Here is a 19,796-nt window from a genome sequence, read left to right as displayed (position 1 = left end):
GATCTGTAACTTATCCTAAAGATACATCCCAGTTTTGCATCAACAGAGCCCACACACACGTATACAAACTATTTAAATCAGAAGTTTGTCACTATTTAAGTAATATCAGTGCTGTGTAAATGAATACTTCAGATGTCCCTAATAATATGGACCTGCCTTCATCTCTCACAGATTGCACTGCGCCTTTTACAAAAATGCATTTGTGCAAATGTTTGGTATCACAACTTACATTCTTTTCACTACGTCGCCTCTATTGCTCTGTACAATCGGCCATATGCTTGCAAACGCTGCATGTGCAAGACTGTGACCTGCATCATCATTTAACACATTCTGAAAACACACGCCGAAAAATCCAAGTTGGAGTACAAATATAATAAAAGGTTGTTAAATAATTGGCATTACCTTGAAAGCCTTGTTCTACGCTAAATAGCATTGTAACCCCATAACTGAACATTTACCTCTATACAAATGCAAATTTACATCACATAGCACAGATACGTGATCTCTTTTCACAACTAAGTCCATACATAGACATAGTAGAGAGAGAGAGAGAGAGAGAGAGAGAGAGAGAGAGAGAGAGAGAGAGAGAGAGAGAGAGAGAGAGAGAGAGAGAGATGAAGTCCACAGTCTCTGGCCTTATTTAACCCTGTCTAATTGCATCAGTTTCAGGACTATCTGCAGCCACACTCTGCCACCACCATTCCCTCATACTTGTGGTTGAAGGTGATCACTTCGTTTTCATGATAGAGCAGTGAGATGGGCTCTAACTTAGTTGGTACACAGCAGGCGCGCGACGCTCTCTCTGGGTTCTTCACACTCAGCAGAGTCTGGACTATGGCGTGTTTGGTAGGTGAGACCTCAGAGGTCATGGGTGGGTTGCACACGCCATTGCACTCGTAGGCTTCATAGCCCAAGGGCTGGATGATCCATGTATCCCAGCCAATGTCTTTAAAATCCACAAAGAGTGGGGTCCTCTTGCACAGCTCACTCTTAACATTGCGACGGATTCGGGGAGGCGTGTCATAGATAAGGTTGGACTGCAGTTGCGCGAGGGACTGTTTGTCCAGCTCTTCATGGTGAACACGGCCAGTGTTGTGATTGACGCGCTCCCAGAAAGCCTGCTGGCTCCGCCCCATGTTTTCCAGAAGGTCATTCTCATGTTCAATCTTCTGGCTGAGTTCTTGCTTATCCTGTTTGTGATTTCTACTCTGATCGTCTGAGAATACGATTATCACGGCGTTGTGTTTCCCCTCCAAGCTCCTGTCGACGTCAACACCAGCCAAACGTTCACCTTCCTCTGTGACCTCTTGTGTGGCCTCTTCCTCTCCTGTCCCTGGATTTGAAATGTGAACCTCCAATCTCTGAGTTGCACACCCTGACTTCCGCCAGAGTGTAACCACATGAGTCAGGTCAAACGACACCCAGCTGTTATCTTTGGCATGAATATGCTTTGTCACCACTTGCTCCATATCCTTCGTCTCCACCACCACCTCCTCTCTGGCCCCCCTTCTCTCTTCCTCCCCCACCTCATTTGTCCACAGTGTACCCTCGTGTAATTTGTAGATTGTCACCTTGCAGTTAAGGCCAGCATTTGGTCTTAGGGCTTTCTGGACCAGGGTGTAGAGGCGGAGCTCCGCTATTGTTATGTGCTCATGGTGGGGCATGGAGATGTTGAACAGTAACTGGTGTATCCTCACACCACTGGCCGTCACAATGTAGAGGGAGGAATCTGAAATTAAAATATATATAAGTGAGGGTTTCCTCTTTGTTTCATACAAGTTTGTATGAAGAAAACTTGAGAGCACATGTTATGTATTGTTATTATGCCATCACTTGTATTTGATCAAGGGTTTGTGGCTTTATTAATGGTAATCATTTGTTTATCACTGTTTATAGCAATAAACAATAAGATCAACTTCAGTATTAATGGTAATGACAGTAGTTTGTAAACTCTTAATAAATAATAATCCATAAAGTCTGCAGCAAGAAAAATTAAATCTAACAACCTAAACTTTTTGCTTAAAAATGGCTGCTGAAGTATAGATAAATATTCATGAAGTATTACTAAACAAAAGTTCCAAATTACGCTTTTAAAAAACAAATTTGGCTTCATAAGAAAATGGTGCCATTACAGCTTTAAGAATTCTTTCTTTTAAGTATCAAATTCTAAAACATTAATTTAACTATAACTAAAAAATTAAAATGTTATTCTACTCATCCAAGCACAAAGGTTTGCATGCACAATATTTCTGAAGTAATTTTCAATAAAACTATACATTTGTTATATAATATACTATACACAGTAGTGACAAAATGATGTTTGTACCTTCATTCTTGAAACTGCGAACAATGTTGGCTGAGGGCACAGCAGTGCGGTCATTGGCAAATCGGTTATACAGCTCCAGCATGTACTCTGGTGGCTCCGTACGGGCAGCCAGGGGCTCGGGCTGGGGCCTTTGCTCTGTGAGGTTCAGCGTGGACAGAAACCGGCTCAGAATGTCCTGTGCATCCAAATCAGTCCGCTCAAGTAGTGGATTAACGCGTACATCCCTACTGACTGATGGTCTGTGATGGATCTCTGGAGACATGATGGGACTGCTCAAGCTCAAAGCCGTCAACTTCAGAAGTAGCACACTCAGAGCGCACATATATCCAAGTCTGGAGAAAAGTGAAAGAGTCATATCTGAGTGAAGGGTCGGCTTAGGTCCCAAGTATCACACAAGGAGATGTGATTGGATCCCGAAGAGAGGGCACCTGCTCGCGGCTCAGCCTTTCCAGGGTGAATTCTCGCATAAAGGGGCAACAGGTCGGTGTTGAGGGCTCAGAGAAAACGGCTTTGCCCTTGCTGATCTTGTGATTTGGTTCTGAGGGCAGGGCTGCGTTGTCCAATGTGTAGCGCTGACATGTTTGGAGATGTCACCGAGGTCCTGCTTTGCCCTCCTCTCTTTCCACCAGGGACACTGAACGGTCCGAATATTCCACTCATATTCTCTTTTTTGCAGATGCATCGATTTTTCTTGACATTGACAAAACTCACTTTACAATGACCCTGAATTAACATGACAGCCCACTTTAAGCTCCAATCAAGGGCCATACTGAAGTCAAAACAGGCAACCCTGGAAATGAATATTGACTTTAAAGAACACAACCACATAAATATGGAACAGACTAAAATGTAAATGTAAATACTGGATCCCTGGGCAGCTCCTGTCAATCAAGGAAATCAATTAAAAATGACAAATTTCAAGCACTAAAGGTCTCCACAAGAGGGCAGTGTAGTCCCTCTTGTGTACTCCTGCACCCAATTATGTTCCACTACTAGATAAAATGTTATATGAGAGGCAGACTTGTATGTGAATATAAACCTATACAACCTACATGTGTATAAGCTTTCTGCCAGTGATATTGCACATTTGGAACTTCATAGCTGTTGATCAATAAACCTGAAAGGGGCCCAAATTTCACTCAAAATAGATCATAAATAGAAATGAGAAGTTATTCATATAATTTATTTCCATTTTCCATTCAACATCGCAATGCAAAAAGGACCACTGCAAAGCAGAGCTAGACTGAATGTAGACTCGCTTACTGTTGTTAGCTAATACACATCTACAAGTGTTAATCAATAATGGGTATTACAATAAATATTACAGTATAAATTCCTTCTTTTAGAATATTAACAATCCTTTATTACACATTTACAATCCCGTTCTGCTTATCATGTAACTAAAGGAATATGCACAATTGATGCGATGCAGTAAAACAGCACAGTTAAGTCTGATGGCAGGTTTGAAAAAGAACTTAAAAGAATCTGGATTTGTTGCACTACTAGGCCGACTACAGCTCTAATCCTAATTATATTAAACACTGAGTGAAATCATTATTTTACATCAGGTTTTAAAGTTCTCCAGCCCAGAACCCATGGGGGTGGACCACAGCAGACCCACGCTACTTTAGTTTAAAAAACTAAAACTTATATAAATTATCTCATCCATGTATGGCAGTAAAATTCATATTCTACATGGATACTCTTTGTAGTCATTATTCAGCACAGTTTGCATAATTAATCTATCTCAGATGCAATATATGATCCATTATGATTCTCTGAAGTATATCACCATAATGGCTAAAGTTCATCAAAACCACTGCAAAATTATCTCTCACAAATAGATATTTGTTCATGTTTGGCACCATTTTACCCGGAAAACAAAAGAAAGTTATGTAAGGTAAGTGAACTGAATGTTTCTATCTATAAAACAATTATGAAATAGCATAAATCTGTATTTCACCAATGGAAAGTGCCTCTACAGGATTCAGTTTGGGTTCACGTGGTTCTCTTCAGACCCATGAGTCTAACGGCGGCGGTTTGTTATCCATGAGGCCCACTGCAGGCCGCCCAGCTCGGATGAAGTGTTTTCTGTCACTTAACGTCTGGAAACATGCAAACAGCTGGCGTTAGAACATTTGCATAAGAAGTCTGACAGCTACAAATGCAAATCAGCTCATGAGCAAGAAGGCTGGAAGTCATCATGCAGCTTCACTAGTAATCAAATCTGCTTTTTAATAGAGCCAAAAGAGCTAAAACGCCACAGTGATCACGAGTGTGTTCATCACATCCACATCACAGATTACCTGGACGGCCTCTCGCTCCACAATGGGCCCTTTGCCCTCCGCAGCTCTGTCGTTTGGCTCTAAGTTGACATACACATCTGAAAAGGAAAATTATAATCATATTAGTGGCAGACACAGACGACAAATAATAATTATAATGTGTGTTAAAGAAGGTGAATAACTTCTAACTCCTTCCTTTCACATCCATACATTCATCCAACCTAAAAAACAAACACACAAAGTCTACACACAAAAACTGATCATCAAAATAGATCATCCAAACAGAAAGCATCGGAAAAAATGTATCCTTCATGTATCCTATCCTTCTTTATTGTACAAATAATAATACAACATTAAATGAACCACAGTCGAATCATCAAGAATATATATGATATTCTAAGGCCATTAGTTTGGATTGGTGGACTTGAACCTCCCTACTGATCATCATCATTACTCCACCTTTCTGCAGTGTTCACAAAGATGTTTTCATTTATCTTCATCACTCACGAGGCGTCCCTGTGAAGGTTCACTCAGAGTGTGTCTGCGTGCAGCGCTGGAGGTTGCTCTAAATGTAGGAAGTGGGTGCCCTTTTAAGATAATGTTCAAATAAAATGTGCCTGCTGATGCGTGAGGCGGCTCAGCCTCTGGGAGCCTCTGCTGAAGCTAATAAGCCACGTCTGCGCGCTGATAACCTTGGCGGCACATCGCTGGTTTTAGGGCAGAGTTTCATGAGAATGGGATTTGGGAGCTGAAAGGCCTCGTCCTCGACATGACAGGGAGGCTGGTGTGTTTATGAAAGCTTGGTCGTCTCTGCCGGAGGACACAGCTCTCATTTGACCCATGGCTGAAATAATTCTTTCTGAGTGAATGTATGAAATGATTTGCTGACCTTGGTTTTTGTCCATGAGAGGCAAGGTGATGTCATCGCTGCCTGGCTTTCCACTCTTGGATTTTTTTGTTACGCCGCTTGCTGTTGGCTTTAAGAGACAAGAGGGATTACATCACTGCATGACAACCAGAATTCTAATATTGTTAATATTGTTTTCCTTTGTTACATCAATTTGCTAAATAAAAATACAAGACAATATGTACTTTATGACTTCCTCTGAGCTCTCTATTTTGGTTCATATAATTTTCTAATACGACACAAGACCAATATTAAAGTTGCTGATCCTTTTTATACGAGCAGCAAAGTGCATCTGTGCGTCTTAACGGCTCACTGGACTCAACTAACAACACTCACAATATCTTGGTTCCAAATCTGTCCCAGAAACTTTGTTAGGGTTTTAACATACTGCAGTCGTCTTTGTGCACGTCCTCCAGAATGAATGTCACTGCGCGTGCAAGGTTCAGTGTCCTTGTAAACCACAGTGTCGGTAGAACCGTGTGTGCAGCACAAAGACGTCAGCGTCTCAATAGCCGAGTGTCATTACAGCCTTGCTGGACAAAGCCTTCATACTACTGCAGTACAGAGAGATTTCCAAGCTACAAGGTGCTCGGCTGCAGTTAGATACGCCATAACATGCTTACAACTGAGGTAGTGTGTGTGTGAGGTAGTGTGGGGGTTATTTTCCTTTCAAAGCAAATAACCAGAAAAATGTGGAGAATGGCCTTTAGATTAAAATTAAAATCTGCATTGTTTAAATTTGTACTTGAAGAATACACACTGATTTCTATGTCTGGATACATGAAATATGAAGGGGAAATCTGTTATATTGTGATTCTGCTCTGCCCCCTAGTGGACATAAGTTTAAACCTGCAGGCACGTGTAAACATTACTGAAGCTCATGATGCCAGAAATTATCTTGTACATCAAACAGTAAGGAGACACAAATCACATATGCCTCTTTTCCTCACAAAACACAGATGTAATGGCTGTAACTTCCCTTTTGTGGAATCGTGAAGCTCTGAAAGGCCTCATCGTGTGATATGGCACAGAAAATATGTATTTATATGTTTTTCATTTAGTGTCAGGAGATGTAGAGTGATACCTTAAAGTGGCTCTTGGTCCAGCCTGCTTTGATCAGACTGGTTCTCAGGTCTTTGTAGGCCCAGATGGTCTGAAGCACGTGGGAAGCTGCTTTGGTCTCGCGCACCGATTGGCTGAAAAACAAATGGAGATCGACACTGCGGTTAATAAAGCCGTGAGACAAGACGCACTGGATGTGTCGATAATATAAGATGTCATTTCCCCAAGGACGTGCCATCATAGTGTATTGTCATTGCATCTCAGACATCTTTAATCAATCTGTCACCATGTCATCACTTATGGGGGTAGATTTTTTTCTACCAAACACAATCAATTTGTAAGACAGTCATGAACCTTGATTTGCTGATGGCCACCAGTTTCTGAACAGCGTGACCCTGTATGAGCGCTCGAGCGTTCTCCGGGCTGTCCGTGATGATCTCGTGGATCGTGTTCAGAATGGAAACCACGGTATCTCCCTCCAGATTCTTGGCCGGGTGCTGCTGCCCGCATGGCAGATTACCCACCAGGTCCCTCAAAGCGTAGCTGCCTGCGATGACACAGTGATGTCATATTAGAATGCACCCGCACGTGAAGATGCGTGTTTTCAAGCTCGTACCTATCAAGTCTTTATTCCTGCGGTCCATGGCCAGGTTACGAAGAGCGATAGCCACAGCTCGCACCACTTTGTCTGCATCTGAGCGCAGCAGCTCCACCAGGATTGGCAGACCTTTCTCCTTCCTCACTGTGGCTCGGATGTAGCTCGACCACTACAAACATGAAACAAGAGATGAACTGGGTCACTTGCACCTGCACCAGGCACCACAGTCACTTAAATGTATCGCTTGCATCTGCAGTAATTATGATTTGACTGAGATGTGAGTACATCTGACAGCTTACAGCCCAGTGTCCTGCAGCCAGGTTCTGCAGCGCCCCTGCAGCCGCCTCTAGAGTGTTGTGGTTGTGACTGCAGGTGAGGAGAGAGAGGTAGAGCCTCACCACCTCCGGCTGGTACAGCAGCTCCAGACCTGAGAAACAGAGGCACAACGAGGCCGTCAAGACAGCCTGAGGAGTTGTGTGTGTGTGTGTACGTTAACAGCCAGGTCAAACAGATAGACATCCGTGTGTGACGTCTGTCTGAGTAACACACCGGTGCTGTTTATTTATTTATCTAATCTCACCCAGGGGTCTTGCAGGTATTCATTTTCCAACACCACCTCTCTCCCAACTCAACACACTCCCCGACAATGATCGCTTGAGGGATTGTAATCCCAGTGCGATGGTTAAATTGGATTCCAGCTAAAGCCTTTTCATGTTTTGGTAAAAGGTTTGTGGGAGCCAAATTGGGGTGAGAAAGGTGCTGAACAGCTTCAAAGCAACAATCATAGATGGCAGCCAGCAAGTACTGTACATAAATCATGCATGCTTGTACAACACACAGATCCTCCAGTAACGTGCAGACACACAACTGTATCAATTTATTAAAAGCTGGATCTTGTGATGACAAGCTCCGAATTTATCAATCTGCCCCGTGTGGATGCTACTGACTGTATCAGTGGATTATACACTCTTTTGCCGCACAGATAAAGTCACCAGCTGTAGTATATGAGCCACTGCAGGTTGCCGCAGCGCTGACAGACAGTATATCACTGACCCGAGACCACAACAAGCTCGTCGCCCTGATTTGTATTCCGCCCTCTCTTGCATAAGGGGGGTCGCGAACTCAGCTATGCATTTCTGACAGTCGGGCGTACTGTAAGAATTTTCGCACGCGCACACACACCCAGATAAAAATGTCACCGGCCTCTTCAGTGTGTCGGTCATTTTGTTCCAGTAATGAAGGTCTCCTGGAGAGGTTTAGGTAGTGATGTGACGTGACATGGCGCTTTGCATTTAAATAAGATTCTCCCTCAGCTCTCGCCATCGACATGCATACAAAGCAATAACACACATACACACACACACACACACACACACTGGACAAATGGCAGCTACTGATATCCATATCATAGGGTGATGATGAAGATGGGATGGAACTGTTTCGGAAGACTGCTGGTGAAGTTTGTGTTAAATGATGTGATCATGATGTGAAGTGTAGATTACATTTTAATGCATCGTTTTATGAAGTTCTGTACCTTTCATTTGTTCTGCACGTTTTGGTAAATCCAGCGTGCCGTATTTTCTGTCCATAAATCCATTTTTCCAGCCTGTATATCACACAAATCCTCATATTAGTAGAAAAACTCAACACTGTATCAAAGCATACATATCACTCACGAATACTTTGAAAATATAATCAGGCTGACCTTGACTGAACCACTCCTCTGATGAAGATTGTTCAAGAGAAAAACAAAAGATAGAACAATGTCAAAGGTCACGTATGGTTGACTGAAGCAGAGAGCAGCAGCAGGAAAGACAGAGCGCCTACATGTGGTCACAAACCGACACAGCCTCATTTCATTTTGAGCAGTAAAGCCACAATCCAACACTTAGGACAGGCCAAGACGCACCTGGAACTGTTTCAAATGGAAAACATGACTATTTATATGTGCTCCTGGGTGCTGCGTGTGTGGGTGTGTGTGTATGTGTGTGTGTGTGTGTGTGTGTGTGTGTGTGTGTGTCAGGTTCAGTTGTTCTGTAATTGCATTCATTAACTGAGTGTATTGTTTGCCATCATTACCTGAGCTGCAGAAATTGTGCAATTTGAGAGGTTTAATTCTTCGTGCAGGTGTTGACAAAAAGTGCGATAAAAGGAGAACCGTCCAAATTTGTTTTTGCAAATTTCAGTCATAATGGAAATCTGAGCACAATGGATGCGGAATGTTTTTAATCCGAGCTACTCAGAGCAGAATAATTACAGAAAGCTGTGATTATTCTGTCGCCGTCGCTTCTCGTGGCCCCACCAACCTTTGGTTCTTTTGCCTCCAAAACAGTCCTGCTCGCTCTTCTTCTTCGGGTGTCCCATTGTCCTCATCAGATGGTTGGCATGGGGCTCCTGAAGGCGCTCTGCCCCCGGGACTTCTTTGTGGACATGATAGGACAGGTTTCGCAGGATGCAGACGCAGTTCTCTACTGACTGTGGAGGAAAAGGACAAGATTTCCATTCAAGACTTTACACAGAAAGCCTAGGAGGATTATAGGACTTTGACGAATAACTTAAAGGCCCTAAGACTTCCACTTATAGGGGGAATTTAATGTGTGTTTGTTAGTTTTTGGAATTCAGCTAGTGGTCAGAAATCAATGAATACACCTTTAAAATACTCAGAAATGTTATTCCTGAGGGGGTTTATGTTTTATGATGTTGCAGGTGTAACAGTTTCAGTGACCTTGTTGTCAGCGTCCTTGTTGATAACAGCTGACTGAAGCGCGTGGAGGAGCGCATCCACCAGCCCGTCACACTCCCTCAACCTCTGTCGAGCCTCGGCACCGTCCGAGCTCACGTTCCTGCAGCAACAGGAAATGACAGAAAGGGAAAATCTCACCAAACACCCCATGCACTCCATTATTAGACTTTTCCAGAGAAGAGGCCTTGATTTTAATTAATTTGTTGCTTGTTATACCTCAGACATCCCGAGGTGTTCTTGAAGACGGTGGTCCAGTCGGCGCTCTGCAGCTTGGAGGGTTCAGCAGGTGCGTCTCTCCTCCAGCCCGAGTGTGGGATGATGATTTCGTCGGTCAGCGTTTGGAGGCCGTGGTTGATGACCGTCATCTTCAGCGGCTCGTGTGACGAAAGGTTCCACAAAGTCCCTGTAACATAAAGCAGGAGAAGAAACTTCATCACTGCAGCAAGTCCCCCACTGAAAAAACATCAAAATCATCTGTAATTTAGTGTTGAGCTCTGAGCCTCAAAAATAAAGAATAATGAGTTTGTAATCAGATTTTGTCGAAAAATAAATGGAATCAACCTTCTCAAATTCCTGTTTTTGTAATTCCCAAGTGAAGTTTTACCTGTGACTAACTCTCTGACCTCCATGCTGCTGGATTTCCTCAGCAGTCGCACTAAGGCTTGGATACCGTCGCAGTTCTTGATGGCCACTTTGTTATTGTGGTCTTTGCCGTAGGAGATGTTACGCAAGGCGCCGCAGGCCTTACGGTGGACCTCGGCTTTGGGATGATCCAGTAACTCCACCAGTATGGGCACCCCGTTGAGCTGGCGGACCTCCAGCTTGATGCGGTCGTTCTCATAGCACAGGTGCTGCAGGTAGGCGGCCGCGTTGGATTTGACCGGGTCCATGGGGTGGCTGAGCATGGAGATGACCTCGTGAAGGTTGGGGTCTCTCCAGCGGGGGTCCCTGCGCATGGTGTCCAGGCTGACCATGCTGCTGCGTTTGTGGGGGAACTGCAAGGTCTGCGCTCGGCACATGGCCTGGAAGAACGGATTCAGGTTCCCCTCCAGCTGGGACATCAGGGCGTCGTCATAGCCGGCTCTGAAGGGGACAGAGGAAGAGGTGTGTGGGTTTACCTGTTATTAACACTTTACATCTCACATTTTGCGTGTTTGTCTTTCTGCAAGCAGGATATCTCACAAAGCTATGAACAGATTGCAATTAAACTTGGTGGGCAGGCTAAACATAATCCAGGGAGGAATACATCCAATTTTGGTACAGGTCAGCCTGTTGGTGGCGCTGTAATGACAACACTTAAGTTTTGGCCTTTAGCTTTGAACAGGAAGACATCAGCATCTCCTCCTACAATTTTGGGTCAATTATCACAAAAGTTACAATGTAGAATGACTGCACCAAGCCGGAAATTTTTTTTGCATCTTGTTCACTGCTTTGCCACAATTTGCTGCCAAAGCTGAGTGGGCGTGGCTTATTCCTCACCAGTCTCATCAATTAATTATTGTACTGTAACCAAACTAGGCGGACATACTACTACTACTTCTTAGTCATAACTGGGTGTCTACTCTGCCTTGGTGGAGGTATTCCTACCCCTTTGTTCCATGCATCACACAAACTCTCAGAACCTTTTTAGACAGCAGCTTCCCCCTCTGCATTTGACATAAACATTATCTCAAAATGCAAATGCTGGAAGTGTCAGCGGGTTAAATGAAACGGGTTGAATGACATTTCTGTATCTAACAGATTGACACTGACAATTCAAAGAGTTTAACGGCACCACCAAGTGGCTTGCATCTTTAGTAAACAGCTCTGTCACTTTGTATGGGCAAAGGAGAGGCTTCTGGCAGGCGATAACAGGTGAAACCACCTTATTTATCAACTTTGCGGCAGGCTGCCATCCCTGAATGATACCACCTGCTACTTAACTGCTGTCCATCTGTCTTTCTGTTGTCCTCTCTCACTCATGCGGACAGGATTAAGGTGTCTCCTGGGAGTCTATGCTGTTACAGAGTCTAATAGGCAAATTTAGATTGAGTGTTGATGTGTGCATCATTTGGACGGCTTACTGTAGCAGTTTGTGTCACGCCTATATATTCTGCCACCCTCATTACTGCACTGTCACATCCACCAGGATCCTTTTTTATGAACACACAAGGTTAATTTCTCTTTCTCTCGTTTGTGACCGGACGTGGAAAACAACTGCTTTTACGACGAGACTCCAGTTAGGGGTCAAAATGAGGGTTTGTTGTTGTTTTGCACCCTCTGCTCCTCATCATAGGGGGTAAAACATTACATCAACTGCTAAATACCAGACTGACATACACAAGGCAGACACAGAGCAACATTATCAACCCATTGTAGTCAGAGTTCTGTCCACCTGACAAATGTAAACCCAGAAATAATTGTTACTTAAGGTTTGTTTTGGTCTCCACAAGCTCTACGGCTATCTTTGCAGAAGTGGTTGTTGTTGTATCTTCACAAACTAGCCTTTTTGCATTTTGCATTTCTTTATTATATTACAGGTTCACCACAGGAGCACAGAATTGAACCTTTCAGAGCACCAAACACTCTAACACAGAATGTGCGTCCAACCATAGAGCTGTGGGCAACACAAATATCAAATATCAATTGGCTGGCTGCTGCACAGCAAAGCATTAGCCTTTGTTAAAGGTGAACTCATCATCTGGAACCTTATTGATATTTCTGTGACACAGACTGAATGTCCTTCACTTTCCTTGTTGTTGTGTGAGGAAAAAATTGCTTAATGGGATCAAAGATTGACCTTGAATCGATACACTGCCTCTCAAACCAGCCACAGACAAGTTTAAATCTACTGCTGCACTGAAAACTGTAGTAACAAAAAGTCTGAGGTACCTGACTCACACTGGTTTGTGTCTTTTGTGGTTTCTTTGTACAGTCTAGTTCAGAGCTGACCTGTTTTTGGCTCTTGATGATTAGACACCATGGAAAACCGCAAAAGCCCCTGCAGGCCATAAAGCCTCTCTGCTGGGATCAATCATGTTTGGACAGATGTACTGTCCTGTTACCTTGTTCTCGAGGGCTCCCTGAGGAGTTCCAAGGTCGTTATTGGCCTGAACTGGTGGATGCCACCCAGGGTTGCGTAACTGGTAGCCGGATGGTCAGTCTTGGTATCCAGAGGGGTTTCTCCTCCATCTTCTTGCTGCTTGCTGAGGCCTGTGGGACCATAGGTGTCCCTGAGGAACGGTAAGGTGAAGTGAGCCCCAGGCTGGAAGGATTTGGATGGCCAGTAGCTGTGATGGCCAGCCCGGGAGAGACTTCCATACCCTGTGCATATGTCGCCGCCGAGGCCTCTGTAGATGTCTGGTAGGGTGTAAACGCTGCTCTGAGCATCAGTGCTGGCGGGCTGGGCCTCGCCGGGCTGTGCGGGGACTGCTGTGGTGCTGTTGGTAGGTGTGGCCGGTGCAGTGGACTCAGAGGTTTGGCTGTTTGCTGCAGGAGTGGCCTGCTGCTCCGGAGGGACATCTGGAACCACAGGGCTCGGTGTGGAATCAGGGGTGTCCAGTGTCTGGAGGATCTCGGTCGGCGTCTCTGGGGATGCTGGGGTCTCAGCCTGTTCGTTCTCGTGTTCCACAGCCTTGGAGTCCTACAAGGATCCATCAACCACAACTATGATCTCTGCAAAAGTCTAATCAGAATCACTGTTGTTTCTTTGAAGGATCATTACAGAGTAGTGTCCGTCTTTACAAATCAATAATACTTTATATTACTGCTGATCAACATCAAATGAAGAGAATGTGATGGAAACATATGCACAATAACAAGATAATAATGATAATAATAGCAGTAATAATAAAGCCAGAGGCACCAATGTTGTGTTCACTGTGTCCACAAGGTGTGTATGCACAAAGGAGACGGAGACATTTATTAAAATACTGTGAGAGCAAGTAATGAAAATCCCATGATTCTACTGGCAGTATGAATATATTTGTTATTCCTTCCGTATCACACTGCTGATTCACATCTTACTCGATTACTTTTGAAAATTTGCATCAAACCTATTTAGTGGAGGAGACTTAAAAACAAAAGGCAAACTTTTGGTTCGAATTGATGGATTACACAGTTCAAGATGCTGCAAACTGAGAGATTAAAAAATATGAAACATTACAGCTTAATTTACAAAATGTTTATCAGTGTTTTAAAATCCCATCATGATATTAAAATGTCATCTTGTACAAAAATATCTCTGTTATCTGTCTGTTATCCCCTGACTAAAATGTGTGAACCACCCCAGCTGATTTCTCAGAGTAATATCTATCATCATCACCATCATCATCATCATCATCATCATCAGTCTGACATGTTTGTCGCTTTGTCCACCACCAGTAAATAATGGATCCTTCTGTCCTGCCAAACAATAATGACTTCCCTTTGTTGAAAATGAGTTTATATTGGACTCTGATGGAACAACTGGAGGTCCGGCCTCAGTAAATTGGAGGGAATTTATAGTCTGATTGTGTAAATTGGTTTTGGTTTTGGTTTTAACTCTGACACGACCGGGTGTGGCCAAAACCTATTACTAAACCACATAAACGTGTAAATCTGCTGTAACTAAATCCAATCAGGTTCAATCAATGTTATTATTGCTCCATAGGAGCGTTTGGCTCCACGTGTAATTCCACTCTGCCTGTCAGTGTGAATAAAAGTCTCCCATGTTGTTCAGTTTGCTGGATTCTTAATGGCTGTTTCATATTAAACATTTTAGCAGACCCACAGGAGGGTGACAGGATGCTGCACACTGGAAACACCACAGTTTGGTTCTTTTTATCCTCTTTTACTGAAACTGAAACTGCTGGATGAGAACGGTCATAATATTGTTGTCACATTCATTCACTCTGTGCAACATTTACTGCAGTATTTTATGATATGTTAAGTATAACTTGTCGTTTTAAAAGGTTGGCTTTTTGAAACTACTTGGCTATATTCATTAGATTTGTATAAATGAGGGAAGAATAATTCAGGCTTGAGGTCCAGACTGCATCATTTAAAAAGCATGTATGAACCGCAGAGCGATGATAACGCTAACGTACTGCTGAGTAAGAATATAAGTTATGAACCTCCGTGTCTGTCTGCTGCGGGGTGTCTGTCTCCATGGAGCTGTCATTGGTGGAGGTCATCACCGAGGCGATGGAGGTGGGTGTGTCCAGCTCGTCATTGGTGGAGGGGTTATCCAGAGTCGCCTCTTTGGCCTCCTGGGAGAAGGACAGTGGAGGGGGCCCCTCAGAACTCTGCTCCTGCAACACACACAGAGACACAAGAGAGGAAGCAGTTGTGTGAGAGTTGCAATAGATTTCCGCAATATGTCAGTAAGCAGGATATTACGTCACCTACATCAATAAACCCTGGGAACCTCTGGACACAAGCTTAGTTAGATACAAATATGTACTCCATTGAGTCATAAGTGACCCCGAGACGGCTTTATTCTGACTGGAAGTGGCAGAGAACTGTAAGGACATATAACACCCAAGGAAAATTCATTTCAGTCATGATCATTATAGCCTTAGCACAATTCTATTTTGGGGTTCCAGAAGATAGATTCTTCTTCTTCTTTTTCTTTTATATTTGTGCTGTTGTAGTAATAGCACAGAGATCCATACAGCACAGGCAAGTGAACACAGGATAATGCAGAATAATATACAATCCAGAGCAAATGACCTCAAATCATGAAATGTAGTCAGATCTAAATAAGTATTACATTAAATAAACGTAACAGAATATAAGGATTCATATCAAAAGTACTCCATTGCATCACATACTGCATGTGAACCGTCCAACCTCCAATCACAATGATAGTTTCGCCTGAATTAGCCATTTCTGTTCAAACATAACAGTAACTAAGCAATTTCAAAAGGATGAAGTTCATGTCTAACATTCTATAAACTTTAGTGATGACTGCAGGAAGCAGATTTCCCTCTTTTGATATTTACAAAAACTGACAGTCAGCATCTCGCAGGCAGGCTCACAATGATTCATCTGCTGGGGGGGAAATCGCAATGCAAAAATATTACAACCAAATAACTGCTGCATTTACAACATTCACTGTAATTCCTGCCAATCGCCCTTTTGATTTCATTTACTGGGAAACTGTAGACTTAGCAATAAATCAGAAGAGGTACGACGACAGCAGCATTCTCTTACACGTCTGAATCTGTAACAAGCCTCTCTGTTATGGTCCCAATTCATCATGTATTCATCGCTGAGGATGACTGCACATCAATCTGATGCATTTGAAAAGCGAAGCATGCATGTTATTGCAGACACTTGCTTAATAAACTGTGTCAAAGATCTTGTTTGATAATGTCATCGGTCTGCTCAGGTGAGAGAAGAAGAAGCTGAGTGAAAACGCAGCCGTCACCGTGAAAGAGAGATTGTCTGCAGCCGCGGGCAATTATTCACATCAATACATTATTTATTTGTGAGTGAGTCCTCCGATTCACCCCGACACACTATTAAATCAATAACACAGCTGCTGATTTTGTACACGTTATTTAAGTAATTTGCAAGTGTTTATTTCCAGTTGAATTTCAATTCTTTCTTCTCTTCAAAGAAATGGGTTTCATTAACCAGCGTGGATTAATTATTCAACGTCTTAGTCTGAGAGAGACCTGCAGGCAGTATTTGACTATAAACAGAATTTATGGTGGTTTTCTTATTAAGTTCACATTCATTTCGAGGCCTCCACAAAAATCTGCTTGACTAACCTCGGTAAAGATCCGCACATTCATTCCTTCGCCTAATTACAGCGACTGCATATGATTCAAATATAGGACAAATATAAACAGGAACAATCCAACACCAAAACATTAGAGAATATGATCAAAAAGTTTCTATTTCATTACGCTGCATCGTTTATGACCCATTTTACGATAGATTCCTCTGCTTTGGTGCTCGACACCATCGTTTTTCCATTCCTTATCCGCTCCCTAAATCAATTTCCGGGCGGGAGAAACATGACAAAAATGTCTCGTCATCGCACCTGAGATTAATCAGCACATATTGCAGATACAGTACGATGCACCGTGTGGAAGAAGAGTGTCCAGCGAAAGCCAAATAAGCTCTTAAATCTCTCAAACTCTCCGGCTGCAGCATTAAACCAAACATGCGCCGAGAGCTGCCCAGAACTTAACTCCACTGCATTAAATCAGGCCGCGGAACAGCTCAATGACTGTGGAGGGAGAGTGAGATCCACTGAAAAACCTCTCGCTTTTAAAATACATCGCCCGACACAAGAGCACTCACATAATGTATCAGGGGGGAGATGAAAGGATCATGTGGGAGAATTTGGCAGCAGGGACGATCTCTGGCTTGGACACCTCGAGGGGAGTTTGATTGGATATTGTTGGGCGAAGCTAAACGAAAGCCAAAGACATACAGGGTACCGTTGTCGTCTACAGACAGCTTGATTAAGGATCTGGAGGACAATAATGGGCTGGACGGGAGCCTGTGTGCCGTCCCTGTCGGATTCGGGCTCTTGGGAGGGTCCAGGCCACAGCCACAGTCAGAGCTCATTTAAATAAGTCACTGCAGCATCGCTAACAGGAAAAGTGCACCTACAAGCCAACTGGGTCGGGCTCTTGACTCTGATTAAGCTTTATAAAATGGGTGTACGGGACGTGGACGTGCGAGGAGGTGCAGCGAGGCAGGAGATGGAAAGACACGAGCAAACGTCTCGCCTCGTCTCGGCCCTCGCTCCGTATCGAGGCCAGATTATTTTGGGAGAGACGGTCTGATCTTGTGTTGTGTGACTTCAGATTTTGGTGACCAGCTCAAGGGCAAAACAGGGACGAGGCACGTTTCAGACTGGACAGATCCATCCCTGCCGAGGGAGAGATGAAAGGAAACATCGGTGGGAGCTCCAGCTTATGATCGTCTCACTTATCAGTTAATCTATACAATCTATCAATAGTTTAACTGTTTTGCCCCTGAAACGTTCACCGCAAGTTCCTAGAATCATGTTTGACAATTTGTTTTGACTGAAGATAAATGACACAAAGGACCAATCAATTCTTTACATTGACTTCTTGGGTGAATCAATTCGCCATTCTGGGCACAAAAAGGTGATACAGCATGATGATAATGGGTGTGCTTAAAAGAGGTAGAAGAAGAAGAAGGGCATTTATTTGGGAAAACACGGTGCCTCCTCCAAGGAATGTTTCTCTCTCTGATGTCGTCCTAAAGCTAGAGAGCAACAAATCTATCCTTCTGTGTGATGTGATTGATTGAGATTGGTGACAGAGATATCAGCAAGCGTCCCCTCTCCTGATGTAATGGGATAACCCACGCCAGGTTTGAATGGTTTCTTCCTCAGGGCCGTGATGCCACACCCCTCCAACAAGCGACGTCACACAATCACTTCATCAGTTGTGAACTTTTTCTCCATAATCATCGCAACAAACAAACCAACCAGTAAACCAATAAACGCACATGGTGAGAGCCCGACCTCCTCGGTGTGTGTGTGTGTGTGTGTGTGTGTGTGTGTGTGTGTGTGTGTGTGTGTGTGGCAGTACAGATGGGGACGGATGAAAATGTGATTTCTCGGTCTGTGGGAATCAAAAATGCAATCAAGCCGATGATGTCAGAAAACATCCATCCCGACTCATCCGTCCTCTCTATCTGTTGAATGCAGCTGCTGGGTGTTTCATTACAGAAGTTGCATTCAGACACTTTAGTGTGATGTGACGAGCTGCAGTGACTCCAGACTGCATCAGCCTCATTACAGGAACCATCATTAAACCACTTCAGCTATTCAGAGCAAATACTCACTTACATTAATGGATTCATGGAGAAAAAGGGGGAAGGAAGGATGTTATCCCCCCCTTAAAGTTTCTATCTGGGCACCTCCCCCCCACCCTTCCTCCTCCTCCTCATCCTCCCTCCTCCCTCCTCCTCCTCCTCCTCCTCCTCCTCCTCCTCTCACAGCTCCGCTCCTCAAACAGTTAAATGCTGCATGGTCAGATTTAATGTCTCTCTGATACATCATGGTAATACACTTACCAGAGTGTGTGCAGCGTTTCCCCCCTGGAGGGACAACCTCCCCTCATAACGCAATCAAAGATCACCCCCCCACACACACACACACTCATGAGCTCGCACATGCATCCTAAACACACACACACACACACACAGGCAAGCACACACACTCATGAAAGAGATGCAGGCGTAATGTCCCCATGCACACAAGGAGACTGCACCGAACAGCAGCAAGAGAGAGAGAGAGAGGGAGGGAGAGGGAGAGAGAGAGAGAGAGGGAGAGGGGCGAGCAGGCAGATGATAGCGCCTCGTTCATTCATCATGCCTGAGGAAGAATGTAAAGCTGATTCAAGGCTTCAGACCCCCGCAGACCAAAAAACTGATAGGTGGATAAAGAGGGAGGGTACACAGCAAATAGAGCCATTCCACCACACACACACACACACACACACACTCGCACACACTCACGGGCAGACTTACCTCTTTCACTTCAGCAGGCATTGCCAAATCTTCTCTTCTTTCCCCACAGGCGATGAAGAAGAAGAAGATGCGTCCCCCTGTACAGTATGAGACGTCTGGGTGCGTGTGTGTGTGAATGTGTGTGTGTATGCTTCTGCTTGGACCCTGCCTGTGAGCAGTTCAAACATGAGCAGCCATCCTTCCTCCTGCTCTCACCAACACACGTCTGCTCTTCCTCTCCTCTCCCTCCCTCTCTCTCTCCCTCTCTACCCTCCCCTCCTCTCTCTCCCTCTCTCTCTCTCTCTCTCTTTCTCTCTCTCTCTCTTTAATTCTCTCGCAAATACACACTACATGCACCATGCATACATTTGCTCAGCACAGGCATTTCCCCTCCTGTACACACACAGACA

At 44.1% G+C, this 19,796-nt stretch overlaps 2 protein-coding genes across 2 annotated transcripts; both read right to left on the bottom strand.

The window, feature by feature from the left end:
- Window positions 1-671: 671 nt before the first annotated feature.
- On the bottom strand, window positions 672-2,681 carry bmp10l (bone morphogenetic protein 10, like). Its single transcript, XM_076164228.1, has 2 exons — window positions 2,327-2,681; window positions 672-1,729 (listed from the first exon to the last, which is right to left on the bottom strand). Exons 1-2 carry the CDS (start codon window positions 2,679-2,681, stop codon window positions 672-674), a joined length of 1,413 nt encoding a protein of 470 aa, XP_076020343.1.
- An 876-nt stretch (window positions 2,682-3,557) lies between these two features.
- arvcfa (ARVCF delta catenin family member a) lies at window positions 3,558-19,428 on the bottom strand. Its single transcript, XM_076164067.1, has 16 exons — window positions 19,408-19,428; window positions 15,015-15,191; window positions 12,966-13,543; window positions 10,526-11,004; window positions 10,138-10,324; window positions 9,904-10,021; window positions 9,485-9,653; window positions 8,884-8,901; window positions 8,713-8,784; window positions 7,478-7,605; window positions 7,197-7,347; window positions 6,935-7,127; window positions 6,603-6,714; window positions 5,501-5,588; window positions 4,633-4,709; window positions 3,558-4,431 (listed from the first exon to the last, which is right to left on the bottom strand). Exons 1-16 carry the CDS (start codon window positions 19,426-19,428, stop codon window positions 4,339-4,341), a joined length of 2,661 nt encoding a protein of 886 aa, XP_076020182.1. The 3' UTR covers window positions 3,558-4,338.
- Between the last annotated feature and the right edge of the window lie 368 nt (window positions 19,429-19,796).

This window comes from Genypterus blacodes, unplaced genomic scaffold (assembly GCF_046128005.1).
Source record: "Genypterus blacodes isolate CSIRO-AG114 ecotype Tasmania unplaced genomic scaffold, CSIRO-AGI_Gbla_v1 ptg000133l_1, whole genome shotgun sequence".
NCBI lineage: Eukaryota > Metazoa > Chordata > Actinopteri > Ophidiiformes > Ophidiidae > Genypterus > Genypterus blacodes.
This window is presented reverse-complemented; position numbering and strand designations above follow the sequence as displayed.